The 21,333-nt window shown below is 42.2% G+C and overlaps 2 protein-coding genes across 2 annotated transcripts; one reads left to right on the top strand and one right to left on the bottom strand.

The window, feature by feature from the left end:
* Nucleotides 1-1,505: 1,505 nt before the first annotated feature.
* On the bottom strand, nt 1,506-6,351 carry LOC134435516 (trichohyalin-like). Its single transcript, XM_063184540.1, has 3 exons — nt 6,264-6,351; nt 2,385-4,186; nt 1,506-1,766 (listed from the first exon to the last, which is right to left on the bottom strand). The coding sequence occupies exons 2-3, from the start codon at nt 4,036-4,038 to the stop codon at nt 1,639-1,641; spliced, it is 1,782 nt and encodes a 593-aa protein (XP_063040610.1). The 5' UTR covers nt 4,039-4,186; nt 6,264-6,351; the 3' UTR covers nt 1,506-1,638.
* Nucleotides 6,352-6,767: 416 nt separating this feature from the next.
* On the top strand, nt 6,768-15,219 carry commd8 (COMM domain containing 8). The gene is made up of 5 exons (XM_063184542.1): nt 6,768-6,875; nt 8,446-8,598; nt 9,521-9,667; nt 13,405-13,560; nt 14,143-15,219. Exons 1-5 carry the CDS (start codon nt 6,825-6,827, stop codon nt 14,161-14,163), a joined length of 528 nt encoding a protein of 175 aa, XP_063040612.1. The 5' UTR covers nt 6,768-6,824; the 3' UTR covers nt 14,164-15,219.
* The last annotated feature ends 6,114 nt before the right edge of the window (nt 15,220-21,333 follow it).

Here is a 21,333-nt window from a genome sequence, read left to right as displayed (position 1 = left end):
TATCTTACTGGACTGGGGGACGACGACTTAGAACTAGGCCTAATGCAAGACAAGACACTCCTCATTGCAAGCAGAGGCTGAGCCTACATGACCAGAGGCCTGACTGCTTCTTAGTGTTCATCAAAATGTGTGTTGCCTGTGTAAACATGGCCTATGTTTTAAATATGGAGGCCCACCAATTTCAATGGGAGAGGGAAAGCAGAATTGCGCCAGGGCGTAAGTTTTACCACCGGGATGGGATTCGAACCTGCAACCCTCTGATCCAAAAGCCAATTTCCGGTTCTTATGCAGAGTTGTCTTATGCCTATTTTTCATTGCCAGAGTTGTAGAATAATACAGATGTCATTTACACCACTAGTGTGATGTTACATAGTTGCAGCTATGTAATATACTGTGTTATAATTACATTAACAATATTTCTACTTTAATGTAACTCTGTTTGTTGCCCCTCTCGTAGACAACAGTGGCTAATACTGACATCTGATTGTCGTCAGATAATTGCCCGATTGTCTGTAGAGAGGGTGGTTCTTGTTTTATTTTTTTATTTACTTATCATTAGTGCTTGAAGTGGAAAGAAAGAGGTGCAGGAACCGTGATCGTCCGAAAATACCATCCAAAAAGAAGTGCAGGAACCCTGATTTTCCGACAAGGCAATCAGTACAAAGAGTGACCATGTCTGTGACAGCAACAAGGAGGACCAGTTTATTATTATGATCAAAGTACACTAAGTTTTGCAGCTAAAAATGTCAATTTCTGGAAATTCAAAATGGCGGACATGGAAAAGAGTAGCAATTTTCCCAGAGAAGAGTAGCAACCCCCCCCCCCCCCCCCCCCCCACCCCCCCCCCCCCCCCCCCCCCCCAAAAAAACAACAACACTTTATTGTGTTAAATTCTCTAGAGGATGCTCAAGGCCGCACAGAAGAACGTCAACTGCACGTTCCCCTCCCTGATGGACATCTACACCTTTGGAGAGTCATGAACATCACTAGGGACATCTCCAACCCTGGTTTTGAACCAGAGAATGTAGATGGGAATGTACTGGCAAGGATGAAGTCTTCAATGGGTGTCACTACTGTTCCTTGGGTCTGACCCTTTTTGGGGAACACGGGTGACACCATTTGGGGAGACATGTGCATGTAAGTCACACACACAATTAAATGATACAGCATAATTGTGAGGGTGACTTTCACATGCGCACACTTAAACAATGTACTTTCCGTTGAACTGCTGAACCTGTTTCCCACCAGAACCAGGACAAATAGACTGAAGAGTTTTTTTTTCCAGAGGTCTTCAAACCTATTAACTACAAAATGCACAAATGGTCATTTGAATACATTATAAAAGAGGAAATGAAACGACAATTCCTTTTAAATGCATTTATTGGTAAAACATAAGAATTGACAGGGTAATATATAGGACTATGCCTTCTTTTTTTTTTTTGGATGAGACATCTGCGACTATCTCGTCCGATTTCTGTTGCACACAATCTTTTCTTTTCTCTCAACAGGTATCTCTCCTTGGAGGAATACATCTGATTACCATGGCGATCCAGGATATTAGTATTTGCTACCACATTCTTCTGTGAGTTGGGCTGGAGTTGGGCTTTGCTTTTGGTCCGTCTCTTTTCTTCTTTTCTCTCATGCTTTCCTTTTTTCCCATTTAAGCAAGGCTGATTCCAGATTTTGGCGCAACGCCTCTGCTCTTAGTAGTGCTTTGCGCTTGTTCTGCTCTCGCTTGGTCCGGCTCATGTACCTTCCCGTCCAAACTAGAGAGAAAAACAACATATGACAGCCATGTACACATGGGTAATATTAATTGCAATGTAGTATCAAAACACGATGAATTTAGAACCAGAGGTAGCCAATTAGTTAATTCTTGACCATTGAACTAAAAACCTCTATCACACTATCACAGAATACATGTGAAAAGTGAGCCTAATCATGTCCACACAACTTTCAAAAACAATGGTGTAATGGTATTAACCAGTCACCATTAGTGTAGCCCCTTAATGCGCGCCGTACCTCCAGTGGCACGCTGTAATAGTCATTGAAATGTAACTACCATAGTCCTACAATACTATGACACAACACAGGCCCTTTAGTGATGCACCACGACTTGGTCATTACCATACTGGTAACAACAAATTTATAAAGCCGTGTCTTAAGGGGATAAATTAATGATTCTGTCTTTTCGGATTTTGTTCCATGGACTTAATTAAAAGCAGTTCGTAAAGACATAGGCCCACTAGAGTGGCTTTCGTGACTGCCCGTATTTATTATTACATTGCCAACTTGGCTAGACTGTGGGCAATATTTTGTGCTGGATCAGTATGGGCTCATGCTTAAGACATATCCTACATACTGTACATCTACTTGTCACTTACCATGACAGTAAGGTTCATCAACCTCAATCTCTTCCCTTTCAAAAGACCGTTGCATTTTCCTTACATGTCTCTCTTTCATTGTTTGATTGGCCCATGTGAGGAATCTCCTTGTGACACCCCTTCTGTCTCTGCCCACTGGACCACCATCATCGCCATCCTGAGATTGCGATTCATCTGATGTGTCAACTCTCTCCTCATTCTTCCTGGTTGCCTCTTCCCTTTTCTTCTTCTCCAGTTCTAGCCGTCTTTTGACTGCTCTTTTGATTTGCAGCTCTTCCTTGCATCCTTTGCAGATATATCCTGGAAGTCTACTCCAGTATTTCTCCTCCTCATCATTCTTCTCCTTCTCTTCTGTACTTTTAAGCTCCTCCTTCCAACCTTCTAGTGCTTTTATCTGCCTCTCTGTATTTCTCAAAGCATCTTGCCTTTTCTCCACAAGTAAGCTTATTTGCCATTTTGACTTGTGAGGTTCCCCAGCATTGTCAGCACCTGGACCACCGTCATCGCCATCCTGAGTTTGCGATTCATCTGGTGTGTCAACTTCACCTGGCTCTAGGCCTCTCTCCTCATTCTTCTTCCTGGTCGCCTCTTCCCATTTCTTCTCCAGTTGTTGCTGACTTTCAACAGCTCTTTTGATTTGCAGCTCTTCCTTAAGCTTGCAACATTCGCAGATATATCCTGGAGGTTCCCCAGCATGGCCAGCACCAGGAGGGCTCTCTGTGCGCTTTAGCCCAGCTGGTGGCAGCTTCCCTCCATCTACATTGTACATTTCTGCAAGTCTCCTTGCTTCCTTTTTGCTCTGATGTCCCAGCTCTTGTTTTTGTTCATCTTTTGTCTTAACAGTCCCTGCGTCTTGTGCCTTGCAGCAGACCTGATCAGGCTTTGGCATCTTTTCTTTATGTCCATGCCTCTCAGGCCGTTTACCTCCTCTATCCATCTCTGTCTCAAGTCTTTCTATATTGTTAGGACAACTGACCTTTTTCACTTCTTTCTGTCTCTGTGAATACATCTGATCAGCTCCTTTTTCAACTATCTCAATAGGTATCCATTTTTCCTTTGATCCCTCTGCTTCTTTCTTTCTCTCATGTCGGACGACTTCCATGTGTACTTGTTGCACTGTATTTTCTGCCTTCTCTTTTCTCTCTTGGCCTACTTGTCTTTCAACCTCTGGCTCTTCTTCACGCATTTGTCTTTGCCTTTCTTTATTCTTTCTGTGGGCCTCTATGTGTTTTTGCCCCCCGCTTTGGTTTTCATCAATTTGACATTGCATTTCATGATTTCCGCTCTCTGCCTGTAGTGCTTTATCTCCGTTTCTCTTTGCTTCTTCCACCACCCATCTTTGCCCTACTTCTTTTCTCTCCTCTACCTCCATCTGCCTATTTGCTTTCTCCATTTTCTCCATGTGTAAACTCCCCTTTTCTATCACTGTTTGGTTCCCCTTCATCTGCCATTTTTGGAAACCCAGGATCTCTTTTTGGTTCCTCAATTGAATCTGATTGTCCCTCAGACACGGTTCCCTGTCCTCTTCAACCTCCTTGCTATTCTTTCCCTTTCCCTCTTTTCTTCCCTCCAGTTGTCCATGTTTCTGCTCATCGTCCATCTTCTGGGCTTCTGTTGCCAATTCCTTCTCCTTTTGTTTAACCTTGTTTCTCATTTTTATTTTAATGTCCCCATCATCTCCATCTTTGCTTCTATAGTGCTGCGTTCAAGTTCACTATGTTTGTCCTCATACTTCCCCTCCTCAGACTATCCTCCTGTTCCTGATTCCTTTGTTCATCTCTCTGCTGAGGTCTCTTCTCTCTCTGCTTGACAGAAATTTGTTTTTGTAAGTTTCAGTTTGTTTGCACTAACCATTTTTAAGACCTGGAAAGGAAATGAACTTAAGAAAGATGCAGAGGCCTTCATGTTCTCAATTTAAATCTAAGGGTGATTAAGGGGGAAATAAAATGATAATGAGAAAATTCATGTCACCTTTCTCCTTCCTGTAAATGAAAAATGATCTCGTATCATCTCATTGTCTGAAAACTGTACAGTCTTTATGATGAAATAGGCCTACCTACATACATTGTGACATCAGAGACTGGTAGCCAAAATGCATGCATGAACACTATATGTTGACCACTCCTTTGAAGAACAAAATCAAACGTGCCATCAATCGTGACAATGCGATATGTGCATTATCCTGTAGGTGGCGTTAACATGTGGAAAAAATATCAAAGTAGCCTACCGGACCAAGAGGGCAGCAGCCATGGTTTGGCCATGCCAAAAGGCTGAACACAGGGTAGCCTATAGTGTTCAAATATGGCCAAAATGTAACGCTTTGGCCATGTCCAAGTAGGCTGCTCAATATCATGGAGCGTTTCAGTATCCTGAATATATGATCAGGAGATTAGGGTTGGTCAGTGGCGTGCACAGACAATTTGGGTGGCAGGTGCTGTCCTGCAAGGCTGTGGCATATACAGCTCCAGGCCTTTTTATTAGAATACCATGAAAAAGTTAATTTATTTCCATAATTCCATCAAAAATGTTAAACTGTCATGGATTGTAGATTCATGGCCCAGTTTTTTAACAATTCCAATCATTATTTTTTGTCTTTTTATATACGTTGGCCTTCCAGCTCAAAAAACCCATGAATTGGGGAATTCGCATTATTAGAATATTGTTATAAAATCTAATTTTTCTTCATCAAAATTCGGGTCACATTAAATCAGTTGAAATTTGATACTTTCTACATAACATGCAATGGTCAATACTTGGTTAGGACATTCTCTGTCTTCATAATGGCCATGATGCGTTTAACATTGAAGTCAATGGCAAAAACAGTGCATGGGAGTTATGGAAGCCCAGAAATCCTTGATGCTTTGTTGTCAGCTGTTCTTGTTTGTTGACCTGGTGCCCCACACTTCACTCTTCAATATACCCGAAGATTTCCATGCCACGTTTTGGTGTTAACTCACCAGTTTAATTGTAACTCAACAGAAATAAAACCCCATTCATTTTCAATGGGGTTTCATTTCTGGTTATTTAGAATTAAACTGGTGAGTTAGCGCCAAAACGTGGCATGGAAATTTACAGGGTATATTGAAGAGTGAAGTGTGGGGCACCAGGTCAACAAACAAGAACAGCTGACAGCAAAGCGTCAAGGATATCTGGGCTTCCATAACTCCCATGCACTGTTTTTGCCATTGACTTCAATGTTAAACGCATCATGGCCATTATGAAGACAGAGAATGTCCTAACCAAGTATTGACCATTGCATGTTATGTAGAAAGTACCAAATTTCAACTGATTTAATGTGACCCGAATTTTGATGAAGAAAAATTTGATTTTATAACAATATTCTAATAATGCGAATTCCCCAATTCATGGTTTTTTTGAGCTGGAAGGCCAACGTATATAAAAAGAAAAAAATTAATGATTGGAATAGTTAAAAAACTGGGCCATGAATCTACAATCCATGACAGTTTAACATTATTGATGGAATTATGGAAATAAATCAACTTTTTCATGGTATTCTAATAAAAAGGCCTGGAGCTGTAGGTTATATCGGGGCATTATTGTAACATGCTGAAATCGTGTGGGTGAAGCATTTGTAGATTATCGTGCCAACATGGACCCTATAGTGAAAAAAAAGTTCAGTTTTTGTCCAGTAGGGCAAATGGCAGGTCCTACCATCACCCCGTCCCTATCTGCAGAAAACAGATAAGGTAGGCTACTCCCTCTAGTGTACACTTTGGGTTCTTCATGTGAAGCTATGAGTGATAATATTTGTTTTAAAAGTTAGAATTAGACCTAGGCTGCTACTACTATTGTAGGCCTACTATAGTCATCATCATCATCATCATCTTAAAACAACAAACAAGCAAACAAAAAACATACCTTGCCGAGAAATGGCTCTTCATTTCAGAAGATATATGAAAATGTGCTCTTCAAAAGGTCATACAACTTGACAACTTGTAGCTCCTATGAAAATGTGATAATGTGCTAAACTTGCTCAACTTTGGAACATCTATGATGTCACACTGACTTACTTATGACATCAGTGTGGCATACAATTCTATGATTAAAATAATTTATCTATGATTTATTATTTAAATTTATTTTCTTTCTTATTTTTAAATGTAGGCTACATTTAGTCTCGATGTGAATACAATAATTGAAATACTGTAGGCTATAGGCCCTAGGCAGATTATATTTCTAAAATAGCCTAGAGAATATGCGATAATAATATCTTGCATAATAATAATAATAATAATAATAATGATGATGATGATGATGATGATGATGATGATTATGAAAAAGAAAACTTATTTCATCAAACCATTAAGCATTAGTTTGTTGTTAATTCATGAAATTATAATGCTGTGCTGCTACAGCTTTGGTTTTCCCGTCATATGACAGGTCAGCTGACACGGAAGTGCAGAACGAGAACGAGATGAGATGTCTACTATACAGTTGCTGAACAAAATCCCTGCCGCAGAATGCTTGAAAGTAAGTAACGAATCGCTTTATGCGCTGCTTATGTTACTCGGTGTCTACTGTACATGCAACCATGCAAAATGTCAGGCAAATGGACAATTATCACAACAACCGAGCCATTCGAAATTATCCTATGCTTCTGCAGCATAGCCAATGAACATGAACGCATAAACTGAGCAGCTCTCTGTGCTCAACTGTGCTATCGGTACCAGGGACACATTTTAGTCGAAAATAAATGGCCTCAGTAAATGAAAATTACGCACCGAATATCCTACCTTCTAATGAGGTTGGTGTGGAATTTTATGTTTGTATTCGGTAACCCCAAAGGAGCTCTCCTGTCTTGTTCTGTCTTCATGTTGCCTTGAAGTGTCAGGGGATAAAACCCAGGGCTACTTTCAAGGTAGACTACAGTGTGTAGGATTGTGGCAGTAGCCTATGTTGTAGTAGGCCTATTGCAAATATAGGCTACTGCTGCCAATTGCAACTATGCTGCCTGCTCCCAATCTGATCTTGCACAAGACTCTTCAGCTAGGCCTAATGTGTTGTACAGTAGCCTATGTGAACTAGCAACGTACGTAGTTAGGGGTACACCCCTGTACAAAACCCTGCACCCCCCAGACCTGAACCTAATGAAAAGTGTGTGTGTGTGTGTGTGTGTGTGTGTGTGTGTGTGTGTGTGTGTGTGTGTGTGTGTGTGTGTGTGTGTGTGTGTGTGTGTGTGTGTGTGTGTTATGGATTCTGGGTTCAAACCTGTGTCCAAGCAGGAAAAATATTCTTAGCTAACAGCTGGTCTACCGATATGTTACCTCTGTTTTTTTGCGGTGTAACTGAACAGCCTTTTATTAAATTTATGTTTATTTGTTATCCCCTTTACTTTTGACTTTGGTTCAAAAGTAAAAACTCTGCCACAGTTTATTCCATCCCAGGTGACTTCACTTAGTAACGGTGGGTTACGGATGTAAGCTTGGTTCTGTTTCTCTCTAGAAAGGCTGCCAGACCAGGCTAGCCGGAGGGCTAGAACACACGGAATAAGAAAATGTGGACTCCTGCGCTCTTCCATTAGGCGATTTACCTCTTGACATAACCTGGTTTACTCATGAACCTTCTTAGTATAGGCCCCTGGTCTGGCTGCCTTTCTTGAGGGAAGCAGAACTGGTCTTCTACCTGTCTTGAGCACTCATTACACTCAGCAGATTCAGTGCTGGTTAGATGAAATTTGTGGCAGGGCTTTAACTCTCTGAAACCTGGAAAAGACACCCCTGACACCAAACAAAACACTACAGTACTGTAATGGAGGACCACTAGCAGAGTGTGGCATGGAACGTTCCCCCCCGAAGCCTCAATACAGTGCGGTAGCGTTGGGCTGTCGGACCGGCCCTTTAGCTCAGCGGTCTCGTACTGTACCTCCCATTGCTGAATCAATGTAGCTGACGAGGTGGCAGGTTCGCGTCCCCAATGGGGATGAACCGTGCGGGAACACCTCCGTCACATATACACACTACAGTAAAATACAACATAACCGTCCTTCAAACTGACTCTGAAACATTAATGCACCAACCCTCCTTTCCCCCTCCCTCATCAGTTTCTGCATGGGGTGGTGAACGGGGTGTGTGGCCGGAGCTACCCTAAGAGGACGGACTATGGCGACACCTGGACCCTGTCGCAGTACTCAGAGCTGCTGGAGGCCCTCTCTGCACTCCTCAGGGTCATCGTTGGGAAGAAATGCACAGAGACGGTATGTACACTACTCACATTAAGTGAGGGATATTGTAATTTACATGATTTGCTCTTCCTATTCGTTCTGATTTCTATTCATTTAAGTAAATAAAAAGTGTCCTTGGGTATTTTCTAATAACAAGCGAGAACAGACTGCATTCCATTCGCTTAGTATAATATTTCCCCAAAAAACAGAACCTCCTTGGCGGAGGTAAAAATGTGGACAGTAACAAGGATAGCTCCCATGTAACAAGAATCGACTATGTGCTGTATGTATAGTAGCCTACTCCAGCAGCAGTGTAGAGTGAAGGCAGTGTCTACCGGAGGACGTTTTTTTTTTTTTTTTACATAGAATTATGACTCCTATGGGGAAACGTGTCATACAGGGGACAGATTTGGATCAATAGCTGTATGTACTTTAACGGCCCCATGGGAAAACCTGCACTTGCACTCGATAACCTCTTGTATTTGAGCCAAGAACATGGACACAAAGAACAACAAGACAAAGAGCCCCTTAAGTCTAAATCCACATGGTCCCAAGGTACCCATTTTCACACAGTAAATGCTAAAACAGACAAAGTACTGTGCACAAATGTGAAAATGTGATATGGCAGTAGGCACAGGCATTCATCCACTTATCCGTGATGAAATGTGTGTGTGTGTGTCTTGTAGATACGGGATGTGTGGTGTGTGTGTGCGCACATGTCTGAAAACTGTGTGTGTGTGTGTGTGTGTGTGTGTGTGTGTGTGTGTGTGTGTGTGTGTGTGTGTGTGTGTGTGTGTGTGTGTGTGTGTGTGTGTGTGTGTGTGTGTGTTTTGTCTCTGTTGTTGTACACAGGAGTACTGAACTGATGCATCGAGTCAAAGTGCTAACTTAAACTGTGTGTGTGTGCCTGTGTGCGCGCGCGCCTGTGTGTGCCTGTGTACATGTCTCCACTCAGGAGCTGTTGACAGGGCTGGAGGAGCCCCATGCGGCGGCCGTGTGGCAGTGCGTTAAGGCCCGGCAGGAGGAGATTCACCAGGCCCTGGTGGAGAGAACCAACGCCATCTCCACCACCCAGCTCCAGGACTTTGACTGGCAAATGAAAGTAAGGAGTGAATGCAAACGTAGCCTTTAAAGGGTAACAATGTGGGATGTTTGCACGGTGCCCGTGGCATGCCTGTCTCAAAATCTAAACATTCATGAAAAAATGGCCTTAATGTTCAAAAAAGTGGACTTCTCCTTTAACCCATTGACGCCGGTTGTTGCGTTACGCAACATTGGCCCTGGCGCCGGTTGTTGCAAAACGCAACATTATTGATTTGTCAATATTTTCAAGACGCATGAGAGATGCAATGCACAATGTTTTGTTCAAATACACAAGAGGTGGATGTTCTCGATTCTTTTAAAGATCATGTAGCAAAAAAAAAGTTTGATTCGTCGACAAAAATGTCAAACGCAATCAACCATGCTTGCTTCTGTAGACGTGGGTTGTTTAGCCATTTCACACAGGTAAAAAAAAAAAAAAAAAGAAGAAGAAGGCTGTGGTTCGCAAGACACGCTGTTACAGCGAACGTGATGTTCAGTTGAAAGGTAATGAAGACATTTTAATCGAGGAAAGGAAATATGATTGAAGACCCTTTAGATAGAGAGCAGGAGTGTGATTTGCCGCGGCCGCATGAAGAGGTGGGCGAGTGGCTTCCAAATAGACAGTCAGCTAGATTTCGCCAAAACCAAAACTTCTCTCCGACACTCGGGGCAATTGGCGAAGGCGTCAATATCTGAGGAAGCACGTCCTTCAGATATATTGCAGAATATTTTCACTGAGGAACTCTCGGGTATGGTGATAACCTATTGGTGAGGCAGACAACGGTAGACATGCGAATTATAGACGCGCGGCCACACATCCGGCTAAAAGTGGAGCCCCGTCTCAAAATAAGATATTATGAAATTGCTCATCGGTCTCTGCATAACGTTTGGAGGAATAAAACGGCCATACTCGCCGGTGGGAGAGCAAGTGGCTGTATCAGACAAATGTCCCCCATTTATGGCAGAAATGACTGCCTAATAATTATAATAATAGTGATTATTGTGATTTAGTTATAGTCGGCTATTGTAACAGTAGCAATAGTAGCCTAATAGCCTATAATAAATAGCAGCATCAAGCATTAGGCCTATTCTGAAAGCACATGAAACTTTCTTTCAATCATTTGATTATGAGATATGATTTTTTTAAGGAATATGTGTTAGTGTTAATTCTGAATGAGCATAATCCCGTGAAAGCAGAGGATTTTACCTTTTAAATGCAATTTGTCCCATGTCCCTATGTGTTCCAGAGGCTGAGATATTGAATTTATCATAGGAGTTTTCAACCAAGTTTTCTTATCTCAAAAAACCCTCAGGCATTGGGGACCTTTTCTAAAAACTGGCTCAGGCGCCAATGGGTTAAATAAAGTCGCTGTGGGGATGTTTTTCATCACAGAATGCCAGCACTTGATACAAATCTGAAAACGGTAGGTAAAGCGATTTTTTTTTTTTTTTTGTATGAGAAGTGACTCCCATGACAATTGTAGCAGACTGCTCTGTCAAAAGTTGCATTTGGGGTTTTCTGAAAGAGGACCGTGGAAGTCGTCGCGAGTCCTCGTTCACTTACTGATGTCGCGAGTCCTCGTTCACTTACTGATGTCTCAAATAAGCATCGGGTGACTCGGGACAGTGTTTCATTTAACTTTTAATCCTACCTAGACTTTAAACTTTTATAATCGGAATATCTTGACATGCATACATGCAGTATGTGCACAGGCAGAGAGACATGCACTGTCTTCCTGTACAGTCTGCCACTCGCGACCTCTTAACAACCCCCTCTGCCATGGGAGCACAGGTGCGAAGAGAATGAAGCAAAGGACTGCACTCTTCAGATTTTTCTTTCTTTATACGGGTGGGAGACGTGACGCCTTGTTTTTTCGTAACATTGGTTAAAAACCTACAAAACTGTTATTTTCCTTTAAAAAACAAATGTCAATGAAAGAAGATGTGGTACATTATGTTTCATATTAGTCTTAGATGAGAAGAAACATTTTTGTTAAGATTTATGTAAAGGTTTATATGTCAAATTTCCTGCGGTGTGACTGTAACATTAATGAAACAATATATAATAATATATATATAAATTAACCAACAACATTTTGAATAATGTATGAAGCATTTGGCATGATTGCATAAATCTTAACTTTAGATTAAGATATGTGAATGTGGAAAAAACTCAAGACAGTAATATTAACTACAAGTTCAATTTCGTAACACAAATTGCGTCCTGTGGGGTGACATGTATGTCAATGTTTGTGAATGGGCAGCTGCAAGGCCAACTACAAGGGTCTTAAAGACTGGCTCCTAACCAGTCAGTACCTCAGTTATTGGAGAGTGCTGTGGAAGTTTAAGGTGACTCTTAACCTCTTAATATGTATTCATATTGCAATCTTTCTGTCACGCAATACTTAGGTTCATTTTATGGTGTCCTGTGGTGTGACTGCTCTTATAGGAGGAAAAAACGTTTTTTTTTTATTAATGAAAACACATATTAAGATTAAACATGATATCATTATCAAGTTAGCATGAGCTCAGATGTCAGTCATGTATACAAAAGGATTAAAATGGCCATAATGCAGTGAATTCCCTGTGGTGTGACTCCATTTTCCTGCGGTGTGACATGCCTATGCTATGTGTTGATGCAGGACACATTTTCCCAAAAATGGCAAAAATAAGGTGAAATTCCACAGACCACTGAGTGCTTTATTTTTTTCAATTTTTTTCCAATTTTTATCCATCATTTTTTTTAGGAATTTGAAAAACTTTTTTTTTTTTTTTTGCGTTACGCCCTTAAACGTCAACCACCCATTCGCCTATGAAGGTTTCAGACAGAGCCCTTCTTCAGCGTGGAATGGCGCTGAAACGAATGCTACACCTGGAACAATGTGAAGGCTGTGTAAAACTGAGTGGGACCGCAAGGTCAGTCATGGGTGAGTGGTTAGGGCATCAGACTTGCATCCCAGAGGTTGCCGGTTCGACTCCCGACCCGCCAGGTTGGTGGGGGGAGTAATCAACCAGTGCTCTCCCCCATCCTCCTCCATGACTGAGGTACCCTGAGCATGGTACCGTCCCACAGCACTGCTCCCCATGGGGCGCCACTGAGGGCTGCCCCCTTGCACGGGTGAGGCATAAATGCAATTTCGTTGTGTGCAGTGTGCACTTGTGTGCTGTGGAGTGCTGTGTCACAATGACAATGGGAGTTGGAGTTTCCCAATGGGCTTTCACTTTTTCACTTTCACAAGGTTTGACCATATATGATCAGTTTCGCCGCCAGTTTTGTCAGCAGAAATTCCTGTAGGATCCTATGGCAATGCTCTAACTCTTTTCTATCTACGGCTGTGTCAGGCATGCTAATGGCAAATCCATCAACTGACAATGCCGGCCCGACGCAACTGACGGTGCAACAGAAAAACTTTTGAAAAGTCATGAATGTAACTTATTTGTCATGCTGTTTTCGTCGCGTTCAGTTAGGACAGGCCAACAGAAAATAAAGGAATACAACAGTTTTTTTTGCATTTAGTCACTCCTCTACACATAGGAACTCACCCCATGTACCTGACCAGCTACTTCCTTGCACAAGAAGAGACTGATTGGAATATAAAAGCTAGATGAAGCTACTTGTTTTGAAGGGCTTTGATTTGATGTTGGTGACATCAATAGATAAATAGTGATTTGTGTTCTTCTGATAACGGTGTGGTTTCTTGGTCTCCCTCTCTCTCTCTCTGTCTCTCTCTCTGTCTCTCTCTGGTGTGTGTGTAGCTGGCCCTGTCGAGCGATAAGTTGTCCCTTCTGCACACGCCTCTGCTCTCTCTCACGCTGGATGTGAAGGAGAATGGAAAGCCTCGTCCAGTTACCATAGAGATGAACAGAGAAGAGTTACAAACTCTCATTAGTGCCATGGAGGCTGCTAACAAGGTCAGTCACACTTTCTCTCTCTCTCTCTCTCTCTCTCTCTCTCTCTCTCTCTCTCTCTCTCTCTCTCTCACTCACTCACACTCACACACACACACACTTTTCTTACAATTGCTTCTACTTGAGTCAGGAAATAAATGAAGTTTGTTTAGCAGAGGAAAAACCAACAAGCGCTGCTATGCATTATAAATGCTTATTCAGTTTTTGGGGCCATACACACAGGTTTCATAACACGCCATGTGTACACACACACACACACACACACACACACACACACACACACACACACACACACACACACACACACACACACACACACACACACACACACACTCAGGTGAGTGGAAAAAAAAACCTCAGACAGATGAAACGCTACTGTTGCACCCAAGTGTCATCAGCTCCCCTCTGCGGCACTTCAACTTCACACACTTCTCTCTCTCTCTCTCTCTCTCTCTCTCTCTCTCTCTCTCTCTCTCTCTCTCTCTCTCTCTCTCTCTCTCTCTCTCTCTCTCTCTGTCTCTCTCTCTTTGTGTGTCTCTCTCACACACACACCTCATCTCATCTCACGCTCTCTCACACTCACAGGTGGTCCTGCAGCTGAAGTAGGCTTGGTGAAGTGATTCACGGTGACAGTTGAGACATCGAGCCCAACGGGTGGCCAGACTGATGACGTCATCATCATGGGACGCTAGCCAGCGGAGAGCTAGCAGCACCGGGCAGGTAGCTCTGAGTCCTACGTGCATTCCAATATGTGGACTGTCCTCCACTTGTGCTTGTGGCCCCACATCTTGCTGACGCCCCGCCTCCGTGTAGAAAACAAATAAGTTTCCCCGGTGACAGCCGAGCCTCAACAATTTTTGGGGGACTATTCTTCATTCACCATCCTGTTTGCAAATGAGAAAATGACATTAGAATTGAGCTTTTGTGATATATTGAAGTATACTGCGGTTGTCGGTGACGTCCTCATGAGGACACAAGGAGAAAAGTGAACAAGGGAGGACAGGAGTCCACAAATTGGCATCCACCCCTGGGTTCAGTATCTTCAGGCTGCGTGAGGCAACCAGCGGGTGCAAGCCAATCTCTGTCCTCCCATACGTCCCTGTGGCCTCCCAAGGGCTGGACAACATTTACGATCAGAGTTTTTATTCAATATCTCGCCAGAAAATAATTTTAAGCTCACTCTCTCATTTGCAATCAAGGCCCCACAAAAATCGCTCTGCCACTGGATGACCGTGGGAAAACATCTGTTTTCTCCGCGGAGGCGGGGCAGCACTGTGGCAAGAAGCCAATGGCCACAGAACAGGTCAGGATGGGAGGACAGGAAGACAATGATTGACTTGCAACCAGCATCTTAATACCGTTCTCCCTATGACCCTTGGATCTACACAGACATCAGTCAGTTGCTTCAATTGTTCCTAATTGGTTTTATCATATTTGGTAATCAATACCTATTTGGTATTAACATATGCCTGTGTGCGTGTGTGTGTGTGTGTGTGTGTGTTTGTCTGCACACCATAGTGTTTGATTGAGAGGTATGTCTGCAGTCTTTGCAAAAGTATGTGTGACACATCAAAGTGCGTCCTCTTCATTGCTTGTGTAACGTCTGACTTATTGTATGAATTGTTTTTGTGTAAAGTCTGCAATAAACAAAAGGTGCCCTCATCCCCAATCTTCTCTCTGCTGCTGCTGCTGGTGCTGTTGTTGTCAACGCTCACGACTGGCATTTCAAAAAGAGCTGATGAATATTCTCACACCGGAGAGAGAGAGAGAGAGAGAGAGAGAGAGAGAGAGAGAGAGAGAGAGAGAGAGAGAGAGAGAGAGAGAGAGAGAGAGAGAGAGAGAGAGAGAGAGAGAGAGAGAGAGAGAGAGAGAGGCTCCCAACAAGGACCTCTCATGGTCACACTCTCACACATACACACACACACTTACACACACACAATTACACACACACACAGCTACACACACACACACAGCTACACACACACACACAGCTACACACACTCACACACACTCGCAATGCGTCGTCGTCGCTCAATGCAGCGGGCCGGGCTGCATCCTCAGACGGCGAGGACATGGTAACTATGGTAACTGCATGGCTCTGGTCTCCTGGTTACGTGAGGTGCTGTGTCCTTGCCAAAGCGAATCGAGAAAGAGAGATGGCCGGAGAGAGAGAAGCTTGGGGCCACACAGCCACCCTCCAGCTGGGTGGGTAGTTGACAAAAAAAATACAGCTGGTCCAGGTTCACTTTCTGCTTCATAACAACAGCAACCAGAATTAAGTTAAATAACAGACTGCTTAGACAGAGACGTACCGCACCACCAAGATGTAACCATGCCACCTGTGCAGAGTAGCGGCCCAACTAGAACTAGGAAGAGATAATTATTCAGTGGTGTCTTATAGCACCCTATGAAAAGACACATAAAAAGATGTTACCATGCTACCTGTGCAATGCACTACAAAGAGATGATGATGATTCACAGTTGTCTTAGGACGCGATGAATAAATAAATAAGAGGCCCTACTGTGGTGCTAACGGTAGGGCACTCGTCTACTAGTACTATGTGGCTGACCCGGGTTCGATTCCTGGCCTCGGACCTTTGCCGGCCGGTCCTTCCCCATATCTCTCTCCTAACTCGCTTCCTGTCTCTGTTTCACTATCCTGTCTTATAAACACCATTAAAGGCTTGAAAAGCCACAAAATACTTAAATGAATGAATAAATAAGAGGTTGGATGTTAGAAGAACTACTCATGAAGGCTTTGGTTCCATAACATGTAGCCTTCCCTTAAGGCTAACACGAGCCTTGTTATCTTGCATGCTTTTGTGTGACTCAGGCATTACCGAACGGATGACGCAGAGCATAATGCACAAATGAATTAATTATGATACACAAGTCGCACACTCAGCCATGTCACTGTAATGATCTTGTAACAACAGTGATTGTGCGGCGCATATGACTGTGTGTAAGGGCATGCAGTTACAGGGCATGGCCACCGGGGGGCGTCATTGTACAGAGGTCAGGAAAGCCCACGGGGAAGAGAGGAGTCATTAAAACAGCTGATGAGAGGAAATGTGCAGGGGAACGTGTCTCACACACCAATGCGTGATATCCGAGCTTGATATCTAAGGTTGATTATAAAATTATAACGAGCATTAACATTAAGATGGCCAAAAAAATGAATCATATCAGGGCTCACATTTTCGATGTCAAATCTTGATTGTATGCTGCATAATTGGGTAGACGGAGCAGAGGAGTTAAATAAAACAGTTTTTTCAGACTATGTCTTAATAATGACACCGGTCAGGGAAGTTCGAAATCAGCTTGTGGCAAGTCCTTTGGGCAGATGATCAGCTGTTGGAGCAGGATAGGAGGAATAGTAGGAAAAGTTTGTAACAAGCATGTGTAAAACTTGGCTGTTATTCAAATGGGTAGGTTTGCTTACGCAAATAATAGGTTTTGCAACAGAAAGATAAGCCTGATGTCTAGATTAGAGACATGACTTGGCATTGCATTTAGCAGACACTTCACTCCGATGTGACTCAGTGCAAAGTAGACCTACATGATCAAAAACAATGCACTATGTGGGGAGAAAACAGAATGCACAGGCATAACAACGAGTACATCACATTTAAATTAGCAGACAAACAGTAACTGTTGCTGTGTAACTTCTATCAACACAGACTCACAGAATTTAATCAACTCTAACATTTAACCTAGTCTGAAACCGAAAGAGACCGGCCAAAAATGGGTAAAACTTGGCAGTGGCTTATAATAATTTCTCACTAGCCAATTTGGCAAGTAACTTATTCTTGGGTATGGCATATCTCAGTAGCCTGTATCTTGTTTTTATCCCTGTTATACAGCTCCAGGCCTTTTTATTAGAATACCATGAAAAAGTTGATTTATTTCCATAATTCCATCAATAATGTTAATCTGTCATGGATTGTAGATGCATGGCCCAGTTTTTTAACTATTCCAATCATTATTTTTTTTCTTTTTATATGCGTTGGCCTTCCAGCTCAAAAAACCCATGAATTGGGGAATTCGCATTATTAGAATATTGTTATAAAATCACATTTTTCTTCATCAAAATTCGGGTCACATTAAATCAGTTGAAATTTGGTACTTTCTACATAACGTGCAATGGTCAATACTTGGTTAGGACATTCTCTGTCTTCATAATGGCCATGATGCATTTAACATTGAAGTCAATGGCAAAAACAGTGCATGGGAGTTATGGAAGCCCAGATATCCTTGATGCTTTGCTGTCAGCTGTTCTTGTTTGTTGACCTGGTGCCCCACACTTCCCTCTTCAATATACCCGAAGATTTCCATGCCACGTTTTGGTGTTAACTCACCAGTTTAATTCTAACTCAACAGAAATTAAACCCCATTCATTTTCAATGGGGTTTCATTTCTGGTTATTTAGAATTAAACTGTTGAGTTAGCGCCAAAACGTGGCATGGAAATCTACAGGGTATATTGAAGAGTGAAGTGTGGGGTACCAGGTCAACAAACAAGAACAGCTGACAGCAAAGCATCAAGGATATCTGGGCTTCCATAACTCCCATGCACTGTTTTTGCCATTGACTTCAATGTTAAACGCATCATGGCCATTATGAAGACAGAGAATGTCCTAACCAAGTATTGACCATTGCATGTTATGTAGAAAGTATCAAATTTCAACTGATTTAATGTGACCCAAATTTTGATGAAGAAAAATGTGATTTTATAACAATATTCTAATAATGCGAATTCCCCAATTCATGGGTTTTTTGAGCTGGAAGGCCAACATATATAAAAAGAAAAAAAATAATGATTGGAATAGTTAAAAAACTGGGCCATGAATCTACAATCCATGACAGTTTAACATTATTGATGGAATTATGAAAATAAATCAACTTTTTCATGGTATTCTAATAAAAAGGCCTGGAGCTGTATATGAGTTCAAGAAACATTATTCTATTTGTCTGATACAGGTAGTTTCATTAAACACACATAGCACTGATCATCCTGTTTTATCGCTTCATTTTCTGATTCTGAGTTTAGATGTGTAGGCCTATCATGGTAAAGAAAATATTTCTAAGAAAATACTGACAACAAAACTGTGGCTAGTAGAAAGGCTCAATGGCTATGACTCTGGAAAACCACTGACGGCTACTTGACAGTGGTGGCCGGTGAGCAAAAAGTTAATGTCAAGCCTCGCTATACTCAGAGAAACTGAAGAAGTCCTGTGATTGGATCAGTATGCATCAATGGCAAAACATCTGCTGTAGGATTTTCACACTTCAGAACTGAATGAAAGGAAATAACTTGAATGCATTGTAATAAGATGTCCCATGGAACACTCAACCAGTTAGTGGTTTCATGTCTTGCATCCAGGAAAATGGGCAATAACTACATTAAATTGACATTGATTGAGTTTGTATCCTGTTTCTCATCTGAGGCGACCTTGTGGCGAAGGCCTTAGAAATGCAAGGCACTACCATCTCTGTGAAATGTCTGTGTTTCGTAACTCCTCAAAGCAGCCCACCAGTCTAACAAGTGTGGTCATACAAAAGATGAAAGTAGTGGGAGAGATGGTGGAAGGGTTCATGAGTGATCTGGGTCCATTTCGAACTTGGGTCCCCATGGGCAGTGTTGTCTGGTACGCTGGGCTCTAAATTTAATTAAAAAAAAAAAATCTTTATAGCCAACACACACTCACTAATGGGTCAAAGTGGCTAGTAAGTTGGTCTGTTCTACCAGCCAAACTGAAATCTCAACATCATTTGGCCGATGGTGTTCATTTAGAGCCCTGCTGGTTATGCACATTTAGCGCGGTGCGCTGCATATGAGCTGAGGTGAGAGCAACTTGAGCATGATCTCTTGACTCACTGTAGGCTATGTGGGTGAAACATGCATACAGAGACAATACACATGTCCTCAGGTAGAACACACTTGGTCACAGACCTAGTTTCACTTTGCGAAGCGTACATCATGCAAAAAAGACCTGCTATGAAAACGTGTTTAATGTGTCTTTGCATTTGGGTCTCCTGCTGTAGATCTGATCCCCTTTTTCTTGTTATCTCTATATACACTATTTGTTACGCTTAGCTGTCGATTTTATCCAACAACATCATTTTATCAAAGGGTATTGGTTACGGGGCTTGTAGCACTGTGGCATTGGGTTTCATGCTCATGGGTGCTTCAGGCATGGAAAGAGATCACACACTCCTCCTCCAGGAAAGAGTGGGATTTGAACCTGCAAACCTCTAGTTTGAAGACCAACATCCTAACCATTGCAGTCATGGCTGCCCTCGTAACTAACAATGTACCCTGAGAAATGAGAGGATATAATATAGGCTAGTACTCAAAAGTATAAAGCTCCTATGCACAGCCAATGTCCAGATGCTGAATACAGAGGCCACATTACCGCCCATTGGTGTGGTGAATCGCCCTCTATTTTCAGGATATAAAATAGGCTGAACCACTAATGAACCACTTTCATGAATCACTAATACACTAAAGGTTGACTTTAGTGTGAAGTATTATGCACTTTACTTGACGCCGGCATCATAGGCATGACATGACTGTGTCGTAATAGTGTCAAAAACAGTGTCATGATGACACAATCATGGATGAGTCAAGCATGATGTCAATGTCATAAACATTTTATGATCATGAAAAGTTGACATTGTTTGGGCTGTCTTTACTATAACGGAATGTCACTTAAGGACAAAAGTCATAAAATGTTCAAGACATTGACATAACGTATATGACACATACATGACTGTGGTACGACCCTGTTATGATACTGTTATGTCATACGTATGAAGTTGGGGTCAAGTAAAGTTTTACCAAACTTTGTTACACGCTGAAGGACAGTATAGCCTGATCTTACCATCATAGGCATGCACAGATAGAGATGTGGTGGTGCTACGCAACTGGCCCTTTGCCCTACTGGACAAAAGAAGGCCTTTTAGAAAGTTCCTTGTTTGGATCCCAAACAGAGATACACAGTGACAGAGGCACACAGTGTACATAGGTCACAGGTCTGAGGACACATGGGGAAAACATTTGCACTTACAGTTCTCTTGCAAGTAGCTCAGAAGTGGAAGTTGGAAAGAATGAAAAGAAACGAATTATCTGATACACAGTATCTAGACTATTCCAACCGGAAGGCGCTTTAAATGTAAACGCCCGCCTACCAATCTTCTTATATATGAAGTGGTCAGTAAATGGAGTTTACAACTCGTGCAAACAGAGGTGCATGAAAATGTGAGCAAGAAAGATCCACACAGCTAGGAGTGGGTTAAGCTTGTATGAGCAGTATAGTGCAAGTAGGCCTACAAATGTACAGAAAATGTGTGGTGGGCAATTATGTGTGCATTTAGACTACAAATAAACAATGGAGAATGTATATTAGGGACAATGGAAAAAGGTAGCTATTAACATGATAAAACCTCTGTAATTAAAGCTTTGTTAGGGAGCCTTTGAAAACTTCCCATATTGCATGGTGTTTTGGCCTTTACTTGTTTACTTCCCTTTGTTGCATCACAGGCTACCTTTCCCCCCCAATTGGTGGTATGGTGGGGGGGGAAAGGTAGTGGATGGTGGTAAAGGTGCCTGTTGGATTCCTCCAAAGTATAATGCTGTTAACTTGCAGGTCTCTTTCCAATGCCAGGGAGTAGACTGTTAAAGCTGTTATACAATACCTGTAGACTCCCAGTAGGTTTAGAGTGCATTTACCAAATTGATGATTAGAAAAAGTAAATAGATAATGCACTTGTGATA

Source organism: Engraulis encrasicolus, chromosome 19, assembly GCF_034702125.1.
Source record: "Engraulis encrasicolus isolate BLACKSEA-1 chromosome 19, IST_EnEncr_1.0, whole genome shotgun sequence".
Lineage (NCBI taxonomy): Eukaryota > Metazoa > Chordata > Actinopteri > Clupeiformes > Engraulidae > Engraulis > Engraulis encrasicolus.
The sequence above is the reverse complement of the archived record's forward strand: the minus strand, read 5'-3'. Positions and strand labels throughout refer to the sequence as shown.